The 21,682-nt window shown below is 43.5% G+C and overlaps 1 protein-coding gene across 1 annotated transcript; it reads left to right on the forward strand.

The window, feature by feature from the left end:
* The first annotated feature begins 19,716 nt into the window (after window positions 1-19,716).
* On the forward strand, window positions 19,717-21,213 carry LOC123127741 (phosphatidylinositol N-acetylglucosaminyltransferase subunit C). The gene has a single exon (XM_044547558.1). The coding sequence runs from the start codon at window positions 20,032-20,034 to the stop codon at window positions 20,935-20,937; it is 906 nt and encodes a 301-aa protein (XP_044403493.1). The 5' UTR covers window positions 19,717-20,031; the 3' UTR covers window positions 20,938-21,213.
* Window positions 21,214-21,682: the final 469 nt, after the last annotated feature.

Consider the following 21,682-nt stretch of genomic DNA (forward strand, 5'->3'; position numbering starts at 1 on the left):
CCACCATAATCCACCTCGATTATATCGTAGTGGTGCTTAGGCGAAGCCCTGCGTCGGTAGCATCATCATCACCGTCATCACGTTGTCGCGCTGACGAAACTCTCCCGTGAAGCTCTGCTGGATCGGAGTTCGTGGGACGTCATCGAGCTGAATGTGTGCTGAACTTGGAGGTGTCATGCATTCAGTACTTGGATCGGTCGGATCGTGAAGACGTACGACTACATCGACCGCGTTGTGCTAACGCTTCCGCTTTCGGTCTATGAGGGTACGTAGACACACTCTCCCCTCTCGTTGCTATGCATCACCATGATCCTGTGTGTGTGTGCGTAGGAAATCTTTTGAAATTACTATGTTCCCCAACAGTGGCATCCGAGCATGGTTTATGCGTAGATGTTATATACATGAGTAGAACACAAGTGAGTTGTGGACGATACAAGTCATACTGCTTACCAGCATGTCACACTTTGGTTCGGCAGTATTGTTGGATGAAGCGGCCCGGACTGACATTATGCGTACGCTTACGCGAGATTGGTTCTACCGACGTGCTTTGCACACAGGTGGCTGGCGGGTGTCAGTTTCTCCAACTTTAGTTGAATCGAGTGTGGCTACGCCCGGTCCTTGAGAAGGTTAAAACAACACTAACTTGACAAACTATCGTTGTGGTCTTGATGTGTAGGTAAGAATGGTTCTTGCTCAGCCCGTAACAGCCACGTAAAACTTGCAACAACAAAGTAGAGGACGTCTAACTTGTTTTTGCAGGGCATGTTGTGATGTGATATGGTCAAGACATGATGCTATATTTTATTGTATGAGATGATCATGTTTTGTAACCGAGTTATCGGCAACTGGCAGGAGCCATATGGTTGTCGCTTTATTGTATGCAATGCAATCGCCCTGTAATGACTTCACTTTATCACTAAGCGGTAGCGATAGTCGTAGAAGCAATATTTGGCGAGACGACAACGATGCTACGATGGAGATCAAGGTGTCGTGCCGGTGACAATGGTGATCATGATGGTGCTTCGGAGATAAAGATCACAAGCACAAGATGATGATGGTCATATCATATCACTTATATTGATTGCATGTGATGTTTATCTTTTATGCACCTTATTTTGCTTAGATCAACGGTAGAATTATAAGATGATCTTTCACTACATTTCAAGGTACAAGTGTTCTCCCTGAGTATGCACCATTGCAAAAGTTCGTCGTGCCGAGACACCACGTGATGATCGGGTGTGATAAGCTCTACGTTCACATACAACGGGTGCAAGCCAGTTTTGCACATGCAAAATACTCGGGTTAAACTTGATGAGCCTAGCATATGCAGATATGGCCTCAGAACACTAGAGACCGAAAGATCGAGCGTGAATCATATAGAAGATATGATCAACATAGTGATGTTCACCATTGAAAACTACTCCATCTCACGTGATGATCGGACATGGTTTAGTTGATATGGATCACGTAATCACTTAAATGATTATAGGGATGTCTATCTAAGTGGGAGTTCTTTAATTAATTGATTAACTGAACTTTAATTTATCATGAACTTAGTACCTGATAGTATTTTGCATGTCTATGTTGTTGTAGATAGATGGCCCGTGCTGTTGTTCCGTTGAATTTTAATGCGCTCCATGAGAAAGCAAAGTTGAAAGATGATGGTAGCGATTACATGGACTGGGTCTGTAACTTGAGGATTATCCTCATTGCTGCACAGAAAAATTACGTCCTGGAAGCACCGCTAGGTGCCAAACCTGCTGCAGGAGCAACACCAGATGTTATGAACGTCTGGCAGAGCAAAGTTGATGACTACTCGATAGTTCAGTGCGCCATGCTTTACGGCTTAGAACCGGGACATCAATGATGTTTTGAACGTCATGGAGCATATGAGATGTTCCAGGAGTTCAAGTTAATATTTCAAGCAAATGCCCGTATTGAGAGATATGAAGTCTCCAATAAGTTCTACAGCTGCAAGATGGAGGAGAATAGTTCTGTCAGTGAGCATATACTCAGAATGTCTGGGTGTAACAATCACTTGATTCAACTTGGAGTTAATCTTCCAGATGATAGTGTTATTGACAGAATTCTTCAATCACTGCCACCAAGCTACAAGAGCTTCGTGATGAACTATAACATGCAAGGGATGGATAAGACGATTCCCGAGCTCTTTGCAATGCTAAAGGCTGCGGAGGTAGAAATCAAGAAGGAGCATCAAGTGTTGATGGTCAACAAGACCACCGGTTTCAATAAAAAGGGCAAAGGGAAGAAGAAGGGGAACTTCAAGAAGAACGGCAAACAAGTTGCTGTTCAGGAGAAGAAACCCAAGTCTGTACCTAAGCCTCAAACTGAGTGCTTCTACTGCAAACAGACTGGTCACTGGAAGCGGAACTGCCCCAAGTATTTGGCGGATAAGAAGGATGGCAAGGTGAACAAAGGTATATGTGATATACATGGTATTGATGTGTACCTTACTGATTCTCGCAGTAGTGCCTGGGTATTTGATACTGGTTCTGTTGCTCATATTTGCAACTCAAAACAGGGACTACGGATTAAGCAAAGATTAGCAAAGGACGAGGTGATGATGCGCGTGGGAAATGGTTCCAAAGTCGATGTGATCACGGTCGGCACGCTACCTCTACATCTACCTTCGGGATTAGTATTAGACCTAAATAATTGTTATTTGGTGCCAGCGTTGAGCATGAACATTATATCTGGATCTTGTTTGATGCGAGACGGTTATTCATTTAAATCAGAGAATAATGGTTATTCTGTTTATATGAGTAACACCTTTTATGTTCATGCACCCTTAAAGACTGTTCTATTCTTTTTGAATCTCGATAGTGGAGATACACATATTCATAGTATTGAAGCTAAAAGATGCAGAGTTGATAATGATAGGGCAACTTATTTGTGGCACTGCCATTTAGGTCATATTGGTATAAAGCGCATGAAGAAACTCCATTCTAATGGACTTTTGGAATCACTTGATTATGAATCACTTAGTACTTGCGAACCATGCCTCATGGGCAAGATGACTAAAACACCGTTCTCTGGAAGAATGGAGTGAGCAACAGATTTGTTGGAAATCATACATACTGATGTATGTGGTCCGATGAATATTGAGGCTCGCGGTGGATATCGTTATTTTCTCACCTTCACAGATGATTTGAGTAGATATGGGTATATTTACTTGATGAAACATAAGTCTGAAACATTTGAAAAGTTCAAAGAATTTCATAGTGAAGTGGAAAATCATCGTAACAAGAAAATAAAGTGTCTACGATCTGATCGTGGAGGAGAATATTTGAGTTACGAGTTTAGTCTTCATTTGAAATAATGGGAATAGTTTCGCAACTCACACCACCCATAACACCACAACGTAATGGTGTGTCCGAACGTCGTAATCGTACTTTACTAGATATGGTGTGATCCATGATGTCTCTTACTGATTTACTGCTATCATTTTGGGGTTATGCTTTAGAGACGGATGCATTCACGTTAAATAGGGCACCATCTAAATCCATTGAGACGACTCCTTATGAACTGTGGTTTGGCAAGAAACCAAAGTTGTCATTTCTTAAAGTTTGGGGTTGCGATGCTTATGTGAAAAAGCTTCAACCCGATAAGCTCGAACCCAAATCGGAGAAATGTGTCTTCATAGGATACCCAAAAGAAACAGTTTGTTACACCTTCTATCACAGATCCAAAGGCAAGACTTTTGTTGCTAAGAATCGATCCTTTCTAGAGAAGGAGTTTCTCTTGAAAGAAGTGAGTGGGAGGAAAGTAGAACTTGATGAGGTAATTGTACCTGCTCCCTTATTGGAAAGTAGTTCATCACATAAAACGGTTCCTGTGACACCTACACAAATTAGTGAGGAAGCTAATGATGATGATCATGAAACTTCAGATCAAATTACTACCAAACCCCGTAGGTGAACCAGAGTAAGATCCGCACTAGAGTGGTACGGTAATCCTGTTCTAGAGGTCATGTTACTAGACCATGATGAACTATGAGGAAGTGACGATGAGCCCAGATTCTGCAAAATGGCTAGAGGCCTTGAAATCTGAGATGGGATCCATGTACGAGAACAAAGTATGGACTTTGGTTGACTTGCCCGATGAGCGGCAAGCCATCGAGAATAAATGGATCTTCAAGAAGAAGACAAACGATGATGGTAATGTTTCTGTCTACAAAGCTCGACTTGTTGCGAAAGGTTTTCGACAAGTTCAAGGAGTTGACTACAATGAGACCATCTCACCCATAGCGATGCTTAAGTATGTCCGAATCATGTTAGCTATTGCCGCATTTTATGATTATGAAATTTGGCAAATGGATGTAAAGACTGCATTCCTGAAGGGATTTCTGGAAGAAGAGTTGTATATGATGCAACCTGAAGGTTTTATCGATCCAAAGGGTGCTAACAAAGTGTGCAAGCTCCAGCGATCCATTTATGGACTGGTGCAAGCCTCTCGGAGTTGGAATAAACGTTTTGATAGTGTGATCAAATCATATGGTTTTATACATACTTTTGGAGAAGCCTGTATTTACAAGAAAGTGAGTGGGAGCTCTGTAGCATTTCTAATATTATATGTGGATGACATATTGTTGATTGGAAATGATATAGAATTTATGGATAGCATAAAAGGATATTTGAATAAGAGTTTCTCAATGAAAGACCTCGTCGAAGCTGCTTACATATTGGGCATCAAGATCTATAGAGATAGATCAAGACGCTTAATTGGACTTTCACAAAGCACATACCTTGACAAAGTTTTGAAGAAGTTCAAAATGGATCAGGCAAAGAAAGGGTTCTTACCTGTGCTACAAGGTGTGAAGTCGAGTAAGACTCAATGCCCGACCAATGCAGAAGATAGAAAGAAAGTGAAAGATGTTCCCTATGCTTCAGCCATAGACTCTATCATGTATGCAATGATGTGTACCAGAGCTGATGTGTGCCTTGCTATTAGTTTAGCAGGGAGGTACCAAAGTGATCCAGGAGTGGATCACTGGACAGCTGTCAAGAACATCTTGAAATACCTGAAAAGGACTAAGGATATGTTTCTCGTTTATGGAGGTGAGAAAGAGCTCATCGTAAATGGTTACGTGGATGCAAGCTTTGACACTGATCCAGATGATTCTAAATTGCAAACCAGATACGTGTTTATATTGAACGGTGGAGCTGTCAGTTGGAGCACTTCTAAACAAAGTGTCGTGGCGGGATCTACGTGTGAAGCAGAGTACATTGCTGCTTCGGAAGCAGCGAATGAAGGAGTTCATATCCGATCTAGGTGTCATACCTAGTGCATCGGGTCCAATGAAAATCTTTTGTGACAATACTGGTGCAATTGCCTTGGCAAAGGAATCCAGATTTCACAAGAGAACCAAGCACATCAAGAGACGCTTCAATTCCATCTGCGATCAAGTCCAGGTGGGAGACATAGAGATTTGCAAGATACATACGGATCTAAACGTTGCAGACCCGTTGACTAAGCCTCTTCCACGACCAAAACATGATCAGCACCAAGACTCCATGGGTGTTAGAATCATTACTGTGTAATCTAGATTATTGACTATAGTGCAAGTGGGAGACTGAAGGAAATATGCCCTAGAGGCAATAATGAAGTTATTATTTATTTCCTCATATCATGATAAATGTTTATTATTCATGCTAGAATTGTATTAACCAGAAACTTAGTACATGTGTGAATACATAGACAAACAGAGTGTCACTAGTATGCCTCTACTTGACTACTTCATTAATCAAAGATGGTTATGTTTCCTAACCATAGACATGAGTTGTCATTTGATTAATGGGATCACATCATTAGGAGAATGATGTGATTGACTTGACCCATTCCGTTAGCTTAGCACTTGATCGTTTAGTTTTCTGCTATTGCTTTATTCATGACTTATACATGTTCCTGTGACTATGAGATTATGCAACTCCCGATTACTGAAGGAACACTTTGTGTGCTACCAAACATCACAACATAACTGGGTGATTATAAAGGTGCTCTACAGGTGTCTCTGATGGTACTTGTTGAGTTGGCATAAATCAAGATTGGGATTTGTCACTCCGATTGTCGGAGAGGTATCTCTAGGCCCACTCGGTAATGCACATCACTATAAGCCTTGCAAGCATTGTAACTAATGAGTTAGTTGCGGGATGATGTATTACGGAACGAGTAAAGAGACTTGCCGGTAACGAGATTGAACTAGGTATTGAGATACCGACGATCGAATCTCGGGCAAGTAACATACCAATGACAAAGGGAACAACGTATGTTGTTATGCGGTTTGACCGATAAAGATCTTCGTAGAATATGTGGGAGCCAATATGAAAATCCAGGTTCTGCTATTGGTTATTGACCGGAGACGTGTCTCGGTCATGTCTACATAGTTCTCGAACCCGTAGGGTCCGCACGCTTAAAGTTTGGTGACGGTCGGTATTATGAGTTTTTGTGTTTTGATGTACCAAAGGTAGTTCGGAGTCCCGGATATGATCACGGACATGACGAGGAGTCTCGAAATGGTCGAGACATAAATATCGATATATTGGACGACTATATTCAGACACCGGAAGTGTTCCGGATGGTTTCGGAGAAAACCGAAGTGCCGGAGGGTTACCGGACCCCCCCCCCCGTGGAGAAATAGTGGGCCTTATGGGCCTTAGTGGAGAGAGAGAGGGCTGGCCTAGGGCAGGCCGCGCGCCCCTCCCCCTCTGGTCCGAATTGGACTATGAGAGGGGGGCGGCACCCCCCTTTCCTTCTCCCTCTCCCCCTTCCTTTCCCCCTCCTAGTAGGAGTAGGAAAGAGGGGAATCCTACTCCTACTAGGAGGAGGATTCCTACTCCTGGCGCGCCTACAGGGGCCGGCTGGCCTCCCCCCTTGCTCCTTTATATACGGGGGCAGGGGGGCACCTCTAGACACACAAGTTGATCTATTGATCTATTCCAGCCGTGTGTGGTGCCCCCCTCCACCATAATCCACCTCGATTATATTGTAGCGGTGCTTAGGCGAAGCCCTGCATCGGTAGTATCATCATCACCGTCATCATGCCGTCATGCTGACGAAACTCTCCTGCGAAGCTCTGCTAGATCGGAGTTTGTGGGACGTCATTGAGCTGAACGTGTGCTGAACTCGGAGGTGACGTGCGTTCGGTACTTGGATCGGTCGAATCGTGAAGACGTACGACTACATCGATCGCGTTGTGCTAACACTTCCGCTTTCGGTCTACGAGGGTACGTAGACACACTCTCCCCTCTCGTTGCTATGCATCACCATGATCATGTGTGTGTGCGTAGGAATTTTTTTGAAATTACTACGTTCCCCAACATCACATTGCCACAATTATAGCAAGTCCTCATATGTTGCTTGACCTTCGCGCCACTTGAGTTGTTCTTGTTGAAGTTGGGCCTTGAGTTCTTCTTGCTCCAAAATTGCCTTGAAGCAAGAGCCATGTGTTCATGATAGGCATACTTTGTATCTTCGGGGTTGCTCTCCTCTTCTTCGTCTTCGTCCTCTTTTTCCACCCTAACCTTGGCTTTTAATGCAAGGTTGGGCTTCTTTTCTCTTTGAGAACGTAGCACCGCATTGTCGGCGGTTTTGTCCAAGATGCTCATAGCCACAAACTCATCCAACACTTCACTTGAGGACAAGGTGTGGTAGTCCGGCCTTTGACGAATGATGGAGGACATGGCCTTGTGGTAAGGCATCATTGCCTTGAGGAATTTGCGCTTGATCCAATTGTCATCTGTGTCCTTGCTCCCATGATCTCGGAGTGAGACCGCGAGTTTGGTTACTCTTCGATAAAGCTCATGAGGTTCTTCATCTTCTTTCATTGCAAACTCATCGGATTCATCTTGCACCACTTCATAGTTGGAATATTGGATGCTTGTGCTTCCCCTGTAGAGGGAAACAACTTGGTGCCATGCATCTTTGGCCATGGCGAAGGGCCGGAGGTGAGGAAGATCTTCGGGTGGAATTGCATCTTGAATGATGAAGAGAGCATTCTCATTGAATTGATTATCCGCGGCTTCTCTAGGAGTGAAGTTGCTTCGGTCATGCGGATAGAAACCTTCTTCAATGATTCTCCAAAGATTAGTATTCACATGATTTAAATGACGCTTAAAACGATAGACCCAAGAATCAAAGTCCTCATTTTTCACAATCTTAGGGGTAGGACCGGCATGATTCAAATGAGTGGAAGGAATCGGTCCACCATAAACAAGTGGAGGTTCCACATGGGCAAAGATGTCGGTGCCATTTTTACCACTAGAAGAAGGAGCCTTTTCACTAGTAGCTTCCCCCTTGTCGGAGTTAGAATTCGTCACCTTGTTGGTGGGATCACCCACTTTCAACGGTGCGGTGGATAGTTTAAGCCCTTCTAGGAATTTATTAAACATGCTTTCAACCTCGATCGTCATGGAGGTTTTCAATGTGTCCAAAGCCACATTGAATTCCTCACGAGAGACCGCGGTTCCCCCATCGCCCATAGACGAGATCGGATTCATACCGGAGTGCTCCTCCACACCGTCTACGATGTCAACCATACTCTTCGGACGGCAAAGTCCTTAGTAAAGAGACGAGGCTCTGAAACCAATTGAAAGGATCGATATAGTTGACTAGAGGGGGTGAATAGGCAACTAACAATTTTTAGCTTTTCTTTACCAAATTAAACTTTGCATCAAAGTAGGTTGTCTAGATATGCAACTAGGTGAGCAACCTATATGATGCAACAACAACAAGCACACAAGCAAGCGCGGGAAATAACACAAATAAGCTTGCACAAGTAAAGGTACGAGATAACCACGAGTGGAGCCGGTGAAGACGAGGATGTGTTACCGAAGTTCCTTCCTTTTGAGGGGAAGTACATCTCCGTTGGAGTGGTGTGGAGGCACAATGCTACCCAAGTTCCTTCCTTTTGATGTTATCCCGTTAATCAAATGACAACTCATGTCTATGGCCAGGAAACTTAACCATCTTTGATTCAACGAGCTAGTTAAGTAGAGGCATACTAGTGATACTTAGTTTGTCTATGTATTCACACATGTACTAAGTTTCCGGTTAATACAATTCTAGCATGAATAATAAACATTTAAATACAAATAACAACTTTATTATTGCCTCTAGGGCATATTTCCTTCAGTCTCCCACTTGCACTAGAGTCAATAATCTAGATTACACAGTAATGATTCTAACACCCATGGAGTCTTGGTGCTGATCATGTTTTGCTCGTGAGAGAGGCTTAGTCAACGGGTATGCAACATTCAGATCCGTATGTATCTTGAAAATCTCTATGTCTCCCTCCTTGACTTGGCCGCGGATGGAATTGAAGCGTCTCTTGATGTGCTTGGTTCTCTTGTGAAATCTGGATTCCTTTGCCAAGGCAATTGCACCAGTATTGTCACAAAAGATTTTCATTGGACCCGATGCACTAGGTATGACACCTAGATCAGATATGAACTCCTTCATCCAGACTCCTTCATTTGCTGCTTTCGAAGCAACTATGTACTCCGCTTCACACGTAGATCCCGCCATGACGCTTTGCTTAGAACTGCACCAACTGACAGCTCCACCGTTCAATATAAATACGTATCCGGTTTGTGACTTAGAGTCATCTGGATCAGTGTCAAAGCTTGCATCCATGTAACCATTTACGACGAGCTCTTTGTCACCTCCATAAACGAGAAACATATCCTTAGTCCTTTTCAGGTATTTCAGGATGTTCTTGACCGTTGTCCAGTGATCCACTCCTGGATTACTTTGGTACCTCCCTGCTAAGCTAATAGCAAGGCACACATCAGGTCTGGTACACAGCATTGCATACATGATAGAGCCTATGGCTGAAGCATAGGGAACATCTTTCATTTTCTCTCTATCTTCTGCAGTGGTCGGGCATTGAGTCTGACTCAACTTCACACCTTGTAACAAAGGCAAGAACCCTTTCTTTGCTTGATCCATTTTGAACTTCTTCAAAACTTTATCAAGGTATGTGCTTTGTGAAAGTCCAATTAGGCGTCTTGATCTATCTCTATAGATCTTGATGCCCAATATATAAGCAGCTTCACCGAGGTCTTTCATTGAAAAACTCTTATTCAAGTATCCTTTTATGCTATCCAGAGATTCTATATTATTTCCAATCAACAATATGTCGTCTACATATAATATTAGAAATGCTACAGAGCTCCCACTCACTTTCTTGTAAATACAGGCTTCTCCAAAAGTCTGTATAAAACCATATGCTTTGATCACACTATCAAACATTTATTCCAACTCCGAGATGCTTGCACTAGTCCATAGATGGATCGCTGGAGCTTACACACTTTGTTAGCATCCTTTGGATTGATAAAACCTTCAGGTTGCATCATATACAACTCTTCTTCCAGAAATCCATTCAGGAATGCAGTCTTTACATCCATTCGCCAAATTTCATAATCATAAAATGCGGCAATTGCTAACATGATTCGGACGGACTTAAGCATCGCTACGGGTGAGAAAGTCTCATTGTAGTCAACTCCTTGAACTTGTCGAAAACCTTTCGCAACAAGTCGAGCTTTGTAGATGGTAGCATTACCGTCAGCATCAGTCTTCCTCTTGAATATCCATTTATTCTCGATGGCTTGCCGATCATCGGGCAAGTCAACCAAAGTCCATACTTTGTTCTCATACATGGATCCCATCTCAGATTTCATGGCCTCTAGCCATTTTGCGGAATCTGGGCTCATCATCGCTTCCTCGTAGTTCGTAGGTTCGTCATGGTCTAGTAACATGACCTCCAGAACAGGATTACCGTACCACTCTGGTGCGGATCTTACTTTGGTTCACCTACAAGGTTCGATAGTAATTTGATCTGAAGTTTCATGATCATCATCATTAGCTTCCTCACTAATTGGTGTAGGTGTCACAGGAACCGTTTTCTGTGTTGAACTACTTTCCAATAAGGGAGCAGGTATAGTTACCTCATCAAGTTCTACTTTCCTCCCACTCACTTCTTTCGAGAGAAACTCCTTCTCTAGAAAGGATCCATTCTTAGCAACGAATGTCTTGCCTTCGGATCTGTGATAGAAGGTGTACCCAACAGTCTCCTTTGGATATCCTATGAAGACACATTTCTCCGATTTGGGTTCGAGCTTATCAGGTTGAAGCTTTTTCACATAAGCATCGCAGCCCCAAACTTTAAGAAATGAAAACTTTGGTTTCTTGCCAAACCACGGTTCATAAGGCGTCGTCTCAACAGATTTAGATGGTGCCCTATTTAACGTGAATGCAGCCGTCTCTAAAGCATAACCCCAAAACGATAGCGGTAAATCAGTAAGAGACATCATAGATCGCACCATATCTAGTAAAGTACGATTACGACGTTCGGACTCACCATTACGCTATGGTGTTACGGGTGGCGTAGAGTTGCGAAACTATTCCGATTGTTTCAAATGAAGACCAAATTCGTAACTCAAATATTCTCCTTCACGATCAGATCGTAGAAACTTTATTTTCTTGTTACGATGATTTTCCACTTCACTCTGAAATTCTTTGAACTTTTCAAATGTTTCAGACTTATGTTTCATCAAGTAGATATACCCATATCTGCTTAAATCATTTGTGAAGGTGAGAAAATAACGATACCCGCCGCGAGCCTCAACATTCATCTAACCACATACATGAGTATGTATGATTTCCAACAAATCGGTTGCTCGCTCCATAGTTCCGGAGAACGGCGTTTTAGTCATCTTGCCCATGAGGCATGGTTCACAAGTACCAAGTGATTCATAATCAAGTGATTCCAAAAGTCCATCCGAATGGAGTTTCTTCATGCGCTTTACACCAATATGACCTAAACGGCAGTGCCACAAATAAGTTGCACTATCATTATCAACTCTGCATCTTTTAGCTTCAATATTATGAATATGTGCATCACTACTATCGAGATTCATCAAAAATAGACCACTCTTCAAGGGTGCATGACCATAAAAGATATTACTCATATAAATAGAACAACCATTATTCTCTGATTTAAATGAATAACCGTCTCGCATTAAACAAGATCCAGATATAATGTTCATGTTTAATGCTGGCACCTAATAATTATTATTTAGGTCTAAAACTAATCCCGAAGGTAGATGTAGAGGTAGCGTGCCGACCGCGGTCACATCAGACTTTGGAACCATTTCCCACGCGCATCGTCACCTCGTCCTTAGCCAATCTTCACTTAATTTGTAGTCCATGTTTCGAGTTGCAAATATTAGCAACAGAGCCAGTATCAAATACCCAGGTGCTACTGCGAGCATTAGTAAGGTACACAACAATAACATGTATATCACATATACCTTTGTTCACCTTGCCATCCTTCTTATCCGCCAAATACTTGGGGCAGTTCCGCTTCCAGTGACCAGTCTGTTTGTAGTAGAAGCACTCAATCTCAGGCTTAGGTCCAGACTTGCGCTTCTTCACTTCAGCAGCAACTTGCTTGCCGTTCTTCTTGAAGTTCCCCTTCTTCCCTTTACCCTTTTTCTTGAAACTGGTGGTCTTGTTGACCATCAACACTTGATGCTCCTTCTTGATTTCTACCTCCGCAACCTTTAGCCTTGCGAAGAGCTCGGGAATTGTCTTATCCATCCCTTGCATGTTATAGTTCATCACGAAGCTCTTGTAGCTTGGTGGCAGTGATTGAAGAATTCTGTCAGTGACACTATCATCCGGAAGATTAACTCCCAGTTGAATCAAGTGATTGTTATACCCAGACATTTTGAGTATATGTTCACTGGTAGAACTATTCTCCTCCATCTTGCAGCTGTAGAAATTATTGGAGACTTCATATCTCTCAGTCCAGGAATTTGCTTAAAATATTAACTTCAACTCCTGGAACATCTCATATGCTCCATGACGTTCAAAACGTCATTGAAGTCCCGGTTCTAAGCCGTAAAGCATGGCACACTGAACTATCGAGTAGTCATCAGCTTTGCTCTGCCAGACGTTCATAACATCTGGCGCTGCTCCTGCAGCGAGTTTGGCACCTAGCGGTGCTTCCAGGATGTAATTCTTTTGTGCAGCAATGAGGATAATCCTCAAGTTACGGACCCAGTCCATGTAATTGCTACCATCATCTTTCAACTTTGCTTTCTCAAGGAACACATTAAAATTCAACGGAACAACAGTGCGGGCCATCTATCTACAACAACATAGACATGCAAAATACTATCAGGTACTAAGTTCATGATAAATTAAAGTTCAATTAATCAAATTACTTAAGAACTCCCACTTAGATAGACGTCCCTCTAATCATCTAAGTGATCACATGCTCCATATCAACTAAACCATATCCGATTATCACGTGAGATGGAGTAGTTTTCAATGGTGAACATCACTATCTTGATCATATCTACTATATGATTCACGCTCAACCTTTCGGTCTCAGTGTTCTGAGGCCATATCTGCATATGCTAGGCTCATCAAGTTTAACCCGAGTATTCTGCGTGTGCAAAACTGGCTTGCACCCGTTGTATGTGAACGTAGAGCTTATTACACCCGATCATCACGTGGTGTCTCGGCACGACAAACTTTCGCAACGGTGCATACTCAGGGAGAACACTTATACCTTGAAATTTAGTGAGAGATCATCTTATAATGCTACCGTCGATCTAAGCAAAATAAGATGCATAAAAGATAAACATCACATGTAATCAATATAAATGATATTATATGGCCATCATCATCTTGTGCCTTTGATCTCCATCTCCAAAGCACCGTTATGATCACCATCGTCACCGGCGCGACACCTTGATCTCCATCGTAGCATCGTTGTCGTCTCACCAACTATTGCTTCTACGACTATCGCTACCACTTAGTGATAAAGTAAAGCAATTACATGGTGATTGCATTTCATACAATAAAGCGACAACCATATGGCTCCTGCCAGTTGCCGATAACTCCGTTACAAAACATGATCATCTCATACAATAAAATTTAGCATCATGTCTTGACCATATCACATCACAACATGCCCTGCAAAAACAAGTTAGACGTCCTCTACTTTGTTGTTGCAAGTTTTATGTGGCTGCTATGAGCTGAGCAAGAACCGTTCTTACCTACGCATCAAAAACCACAACGATATTTCGTCAAGTATGTGTTGTTTTAACCTTCACAAGGACCGGGCGTAGCCACACTCGATCCAACTAAATTTGGAGAAACTGACACCCGCCAGCCACCTGTGTGCGAAGCATGTCGGTAGAACCAGTCTCGCGTAAGCGTACGCGTAATGTCGGTCCGGGCCGCTTCATCCAACAATACCGCCGAATCAAAGTATGACATGCTGGTAAGCAGTATGACTTGTATCGCCCACAACTCACTTGTGTTCTACTCGTGCATATAACATCTACGCATAAACCTAGCTCGGATGCCACTGTTGGGGAACTTAGTAATTTCAAAAAAATTCCTACGCACACGCAAGATCATGGTGATTCATAGCAACGAGAGGGGAGAGTGTCGTCCATGTACCCTCATAGACCATAAGCGGAAGCGTTATGAGAACATGGTTGATATAGTCATACGTCTTCATGATCCGACCGATCCAAGTACCAAACGTACGGCACCTCCGAGTTCAGCACACGTTCAGCTCGGTGACGTCCCATGAACTCACGATCCAGCACAGCTTCGCGGGAGAGTTCCGTTAGCACGACGGCGTGATGATGGTGATGATGATGCTACCGGCGCAGGGCTTCGCCTAAGCACCACTACAATATGACCGGGGTGGATTATGGTGGAGGAGGGCACCGCACACGGCTAAAAGATCAACTGATCAACTTGTGTGTCTTGGGGTGCCCCCTGCCCTCGTATATAAAGGAGCAATGGGGGAGGCCGGCCGGCCCTAGCAGGGCGCGCCAGGAGGAGGAGTCCTCCTCCTAGTGGGAGTAGGACTCCCCTTTCTTAGTCCCACTAGGATGGGGAAGGAAGGAGTGGGAGAGGGGGAAGGCAAGGGAGGCGCCCCCCCCTTCCTTGTCCTATTCGGACTCAAGGGGAGGGGGCGTGCGGCCTGCCCTGTCCGGCCCCTCTCTCTCTCCACTAGGGCCCAACAAGGCCCATTAACCCCCAAGGGGTTCCAGTAACCCCTCCGGCACTCCAGTAAAATCCCAATTTCACCTGGAACTATTTTGATGTCCAAATATAGGCTTCTAATATATTAATCTTTTTGTCTCGACTATTTCAAGACTCCTCGTCATGTCTATGATCATATCCGGGACTCCGAACTACCTTCGGTACATCAAAACACATAAACTCATATTACCGGTCGTCACCAAACGTTAAGCGTGCGGACCCTACGGGTTCGAGAACTATGTAGACATGACCGAGACTCATTTCCGGTCAATAACCAATAGCGGAACCTGGATGCTCATATTGTCTCCTACATATTCTACGAAGATCTTTATCGGTCAAACCGCATAACAACATACGTTGTTCCCTTTGTCATCGGTATGTTACTTGCTCGAGATTCGATCGTTGGTATCTCGATACCTACTTCAATCTCATTACCGGCAAGTCTCTTTACTCATTCCGTAATACATCATCCCACAACTAACTCATTAGTTGCATTGCTTGCAAGGCTTATAGTGATGTGCATTACCGAGAGGGCCCAGAGATACCTCTCCAACAATCGGAGTGACAAATCCTAATCTCGATCTATGCCAACTCAACAAGTACCATCGAAGACACCTGTAGAGCACCTTTATAATCACCCAGTTATGTTATGACGTTTGGTAGCACACAAAGTGTTCCTCCGGTATTCGGGAGTTGCATAATCTCATAGTCATGGGAACATATATAAGTCATGAAGAAAGCAATAGCAATATACTAAACGATCGAATGCTAAACTAACGGAATGGGTCAAGTCAATCACATCATTCTCTAATGATGTGATCCCGTTAATCAAATGACAACTCATGTCTATGGCCAGGAAACTTAACCATCTTTGATTCAACGAGCTAGTTAAGTAGAGGCATACTAGTGATACTTAGTTTGTCTATGTATTCACACATGTACTAAGTTTCCGGTTAATACAATTGTAGCATGAATAATAAAAATTTATCATGATATAAGGAAATATAAATAACAACTTTATTATTGCCTCTAGGGCATATTTCCTTCAACAGCGAGGTCAAGTGAGTCGGGGAGAACGAACGACAGTGGGTCGAAGTGGTGGCCGAGGCAGGTGGCGATACAGGGGCTCCCCGACTCTGTACCGGTGGCGAGGAAGACGAAGGTGAGGCCAGCGGAGCTGCAGGGCATGGCGGTGCGGCGAGGGGAGGCCGGTGGCCACGCCAACGATGAGGTGCGGCGATGGACGCGCTCGGGGGAGCGAGTCCAGAGAGGTAAAGGGTGAAGCGAGGGGTGAATTGGGGGTTTAGGGTTCACCGACGGTGGGGCGGCCTTTATACCCCTTCCAGCGATCTTGTAGCATTGCGGTGGCGGGCATCCGCCGGCGGCATTGCGCACGGACGGCTAGGGCGCGCGCACGGCCTTCGGTGAACAGAAGGAAGGGAAGACGACAGGGAAGGGGCGAAGTGGGCCGTCTGTTGGGCTGAGGCCCAAGGGCAGGGGGTTTTCCTTTCTCATTTTATTTTTGTTTTCTTTTTATCTTCTATTTTTCTTTTATTTGTTTCTGTTTTATTTTTATTTCCAAAAGTAAAAGACTTTTATCAAATATGAGACTTGGCCCAAAATTAGAGATGTAATTTTATACACTGCCTCAAAAAGTTTGGGATTTATTTGTAATAGTTTGTATTCTACATAATTTAGAAAAGGCAACTTAAATAATTATTTGGCCCCTTTTTTAATTATTTTAGGGCATTTAAAAACTTTATAAAAATGTGGGTTCGCCACCATAATTAGTTATGTATTATTTGCAACACTTTGAACATTTTAGTCTTCATGTTTGAAAAAAAATATTATTTTGACTTTATTTTAATTGAAAATGGCTGATTTTTATCAAGTGGCAATTTGGCTTAGTTAAACTTGATGACTTGGAATCATTAGGTGGAGATTACTGTAGCTTGACACTGGGGATGTTACACATAGAAAGATTCATTTGGTCAACTGGCAGCTAGTATGTACTCTTTATGTCCCGAATTACTTGTCTTAGATTTTTCTTGATACGAATGTATCTAGACACGTTTTGAGACGAAGGTAATATGAAACATGAGTTTGAAGGGCTTGGGATTCCTAACCTGCATGACCTCAATATTTGCCTCTTAGGTTCCTAAGTTAAGATGTACATGGTAGGAGAGGGGTCTAGAGGAAATTTGTAGATGCCAAGTACCTTGCAACCTCCCCCATAGTGATGCTCTTGGGTCCTCTAACTTCTGGAAAGGAGTAATGTGGGCAACAAAAGCAATACAATTTAGATCTATGTGGATGTTTGGGGATGTTAAGAGCATTCGATTTTGGGAGGATATCTAATTTGGATCAACTCCATTAGATATGCAGTTCTGAGATCTTTATTGTGATTGCAGGGAGCAATGCCAAAACTATCCAGAAAGTCTGGGATGGTCACACTCTTAAGTACACCTTTATGGGAAACTTTGATGAGAGCATGATGAACCTCTGGCTTGAGCTTGCTAAGATTTCCAAGAGCATTTCTTTCATGGATTCTAGTGATTCATTGGTTTGGCAGTATGAAAGCTCACAGCAATATTCATGTAGCTCTATGCATGCAATCATTAATTTTAGATGGGTGATGGCTCATGTTTTCATACCTTCCGTTAGGAAATTAGTGACCCCCACCCCTAGGATTCATGTCTTCTTGTGGCTCTTGGAAAGTTGGTGATATATTTGGCAGACCACTTATAAGTAACATAGAATCTATGGCTTCTCTTTGGGTTGCTGGAAAGATATTTGATGATTTTAAATATGTGCTAAATGTTCTTTAGGCCCGGTGAAAATACATGAATAACATTGTGTTTAATGGTGTTTCATGGAGCTCTCTCAATCAAATATAGTGACTGGTTTAAAGTTGGTCAAAGAATGGGGACCGATATTCAAGGATCATATGTTAGCCCAGGTGGAATAATTATGCCTACACGTGCAACATTTGATTCATAATCTATTCCAGATAGAGTGGGGTGACCCTGGACTTAGGTGTAGCTATGTTTGATGACCTCCCTAATGCCAGCTCTAGAGCATGCGTAGATGGCTACACAGCAAGCATGACCCAGTCCTTTGGCGTTGTCACAGAGAGCCCTTTCTCCACCCTGAAGGTAGCATGCCTAGCCTCCTAGCTTCTAGCCTGATATTGTTGTGTTTTGGCTGCAAAATCATGAATGCTCCTCGAGAATATTCCCGCTAGTCCGTTTATGTTGTAGTTGTTTTAGTTTGATGTTGGAACTATTAGTTTTTACTATGTTTTACATAAAACCTTGTGTTGGACCTATTTCATTCGGGCATCTTTCCGTGAATGGAGCCGGAGAGCTCTCCATGTTATTCTAAAAAGGACTTCTCACAAAAAAACAAATACATTGTGCGGTCAATTTTTGCCAACAAAACACCTATCAAGTTAAGAACTGCCTTTATGCCATTTGCCAATTGTGACTTTGGTGGCAGTCCTAAACAAGTACATATCATTTGCATAGCGTAGACCCTACACACGACCTATAGGGGGTTGTTAATGGATCCACATCCATTGAATGTAGAGCGCCCTCCCAAACCACTCAAAATAAAGGATTATGTGGCCGCTAATCCCCCTGAGATGACAAACTATGTCCCGGTTGATGAGTGAGTGGCCATCACATGAGTGCTCACCATCATCACATTTCCAGATGGATGCCCAATGAATCTTATAAATCCTTTTGCGACCCCTTTGACAAGGTGGAGGATCAACATGTGGAAGATTCCGGTCTCTGTGAGAACTGACTTAGCAAGAATAACTCTCCTAGGACGAGTAATGTTTCTTCCCTTCCAAACTCTGAGCTTTTAAGATCTCAATTTTACCGAGAAAATAAGGGAGGCATTCTTGCAAGTCGGCCGCCTAGCATCTAATCGGAAGAATTTCCGATCTTTCTTTTTCAGGTTTGTGAGCGGCCCACTAGCGTCACCAAAAACATTTGAAAGTTATGCCTCCCTTCTTTTACGCCTAGCATCTCATCAATGCCCAAATTGGCAAAAAATACAGCATCATATGCGTAAAAGAAGGGCCTAAAGAATCTCGCTTCAAAAGCCCCCATAAACCGTTTTTACAGAGATTGTACAAAAAACCATATGTCAATTGATTATAAGTGGCCACACCGCTTGGTACCAACAATAAAAGAATTATTTGTGCCGGTTCGGTATTATGTGTGAACTCTCTTGAAATGAAAGAACTAGCATTTTAGAAAACTTTATATCCGCTGTTCGTCTAAAATCCACTCGCACAAGAAACAGCTCCTATAAAATCAACACTTTAGTAAAATTCGTCGCTTATTCACCACATACTCTATTCGACATCTTTAATCATTTAGAAAAATAACTAATGTCACGTCGACATTTCCAAATTCACAATGAAGATATTCATATTTGTGAAATATAAGCAAAGTTACGAAATGAAACTAAGAAAGTAGTGTACGTGCAAAAAAAATGGTCGCTGGTATAAATAAAGTTACATGTGTTTCTAAGAAATAAAAAAAAGAAAAGGGAAAAAAGGAAAAAGTACCGCTCAAACTCTTAAGCGTGCCAGCTAGGTGGAGTCAAAAAAAATATGTTTGAGCCAGCCCTGCAGTGAGCGGCCACGGCCTCTCCCCCGCTTCCCACCATCGCGTCCCAATTCTCCTCCCTGCCCTGCCGCCGCCGCCTGCTCCTTCCACGCCGCCGCCCTCACGCTCTCCCGACGCGCCGCCTCCCCGCCCAGCCATCCACCCAAGCATATCCCCTGCGGCGCGCCCCCTTGGACTCCCGCGACAGCATGGCGGAGTGACCACGGCGAATCAGGGGTGCGAATCCGGACCCCGATCTGGATCGATAGATCGATCAAATCCGGTGGCAATGGGTAAGGCATGGTAGCGAGGAGGCATGAAGAGCGCTGGAAATCCGACCCTTTGTCGAACAAAGTGGAGAAAAGTAGCCTATGGGGGCATGCAGCCTGGCTACGATGATAACTACACCGACGACTCCTTCCTGGAGGAGATGGTCATGAACGCCAATGTCGTCAAGAGGGACTTCCTGAGGGTGATGGTCGACTCTGTCTCCATCTCCCAGTATCTCTGCATCGTCGCCCTTGTGGTTTCGACATGGACACATACGCTGAATTTGGCCATCGACGAGATCACTCTCCTGAAATTCGACATTGGTCTGCTGCTTGTTGGGTTCTTGGTCCTCCTGCTCACCACCAGCCCATTCTCGCTGAATCTACTCTTGAAGTATGTCCTCAACATATCATTCTTCACCAGTGGCCTTTATGTTCTAGCGCCAATTTGCCATACCCTCACTAGGTCCATCAGTTCAGATTCAATCTGGGCACTTGCTGTGTTCCTTCTGCTGGTTCATCTCTTCTTGCATGACTACTCTGGCTCCACTATAAGGCCTCCAGGTGCACTCAACAACCCAAAGCTGACCAGCAACATCTCCTTGAACGCGTCGATAGTGGCGTCTGTGCTTGTGGCGTCGCGCCTGCCGTCTTGGCTGCACGTCTTTGCAATCATGCTCTTCTCATTGCAGGTCTTCCTGTTTGCGCCGCTGGTCACATTTTGTATCAAGAAGTACTCCTGTAGACTCCATTTGATATTCTCCTTTGCTCTCATGGTCATGACCCTGGGTGTCACGTACCAGCTGCATCGAATGCTCTTCATTTTGCTGCTGGCTCTCGTCGTTTTCATCTCGCTTGTTTGCCCCTACTGGCTTATCAGGATTCAGGAGTACAAGTTTGAGATCAATGGCCCCTGGGATGAAGCTAAACTCTGCTTTGATATAACTGAATGAATAGCAGCACTAGGCTTAATCAGGAAGTTACATGTGCACAAGATTGATCTCACTGTATGTATCTATGACTGATGTACTGCTAGTCTCTTTTGCAAGTTTCCATGTGTATGTACATACTCTTGACTTGTTAACTTGTTTTGCTACTGTGGCTCTAAATGCTTGGCAAAGTCTTGTGTTCTGCACTCTGGTCTGGTGATGTATTTTCTCGAGGCATTCAAGGCCCCAAATTCAGTGTTGAAATATATAGTGAAACATGATTCTGTAATCTTTGATCAAGTCAAGGGGGTGTCTTGCTCATTCTAGCAACACTGATTATTTTCTCTGTTGAAAAATAATGGCGATTTTTCTTGCATTTTAGAAAAAAAAATCGGCCTGTGCATCTTATGCTGTATTCATTTGTATGTTTGCAGGAAATGAACTGCAACTCAACCCTATTCTGCACTCTGTTGATGGTTGGCTCCACAATCTCATGTGCTCAATCAGTCGGGGCACTTTTTTTTTCTTAGATCAAAAGAGAGGCCGCCCTCTCCGATTCAAATGACTGAAACCATCAGGCCTAAAGGAACTGCAAACCCACGCACACACACTCAAACCTAAGACAGTCGAGACAAATTACAGACCAGGGGCACGAGGGCCACGCAAATCTTAGAGTTACCGGATCACGCAGGATCCCAAATTCAGAGGAGTCTAAGACATGAACTACACAAAAGACATCACTTTAGAACAGCCCCAAGTATGAAACAGC

Source organism: Triticum aestivum, chromosome 6A (assembly GCF_018294505.1).
Source record: "Triticum aestivum cultivar Chinese Spring chromosome 6A, IWGSC CS RefSeq v2.1, whole genome shotgun sequence".
Taxonomy (NCBI): Eukaryota; Viridiplantae; Streptophyta; class Magnoliopsida; order Poales; family Poaceae; genus Triticum; species Triticum aestivum.

Bases quoted from the DNA above. Each gene is read 5' to 3' on its own strand.
- LOC123127741 (XM_044547558.1), top strand. From the start codon at position 20,032: ATGAAGAGCGCTGGAAATCCGACCCTTTGTCGAACAAAGTGGAGAAAA.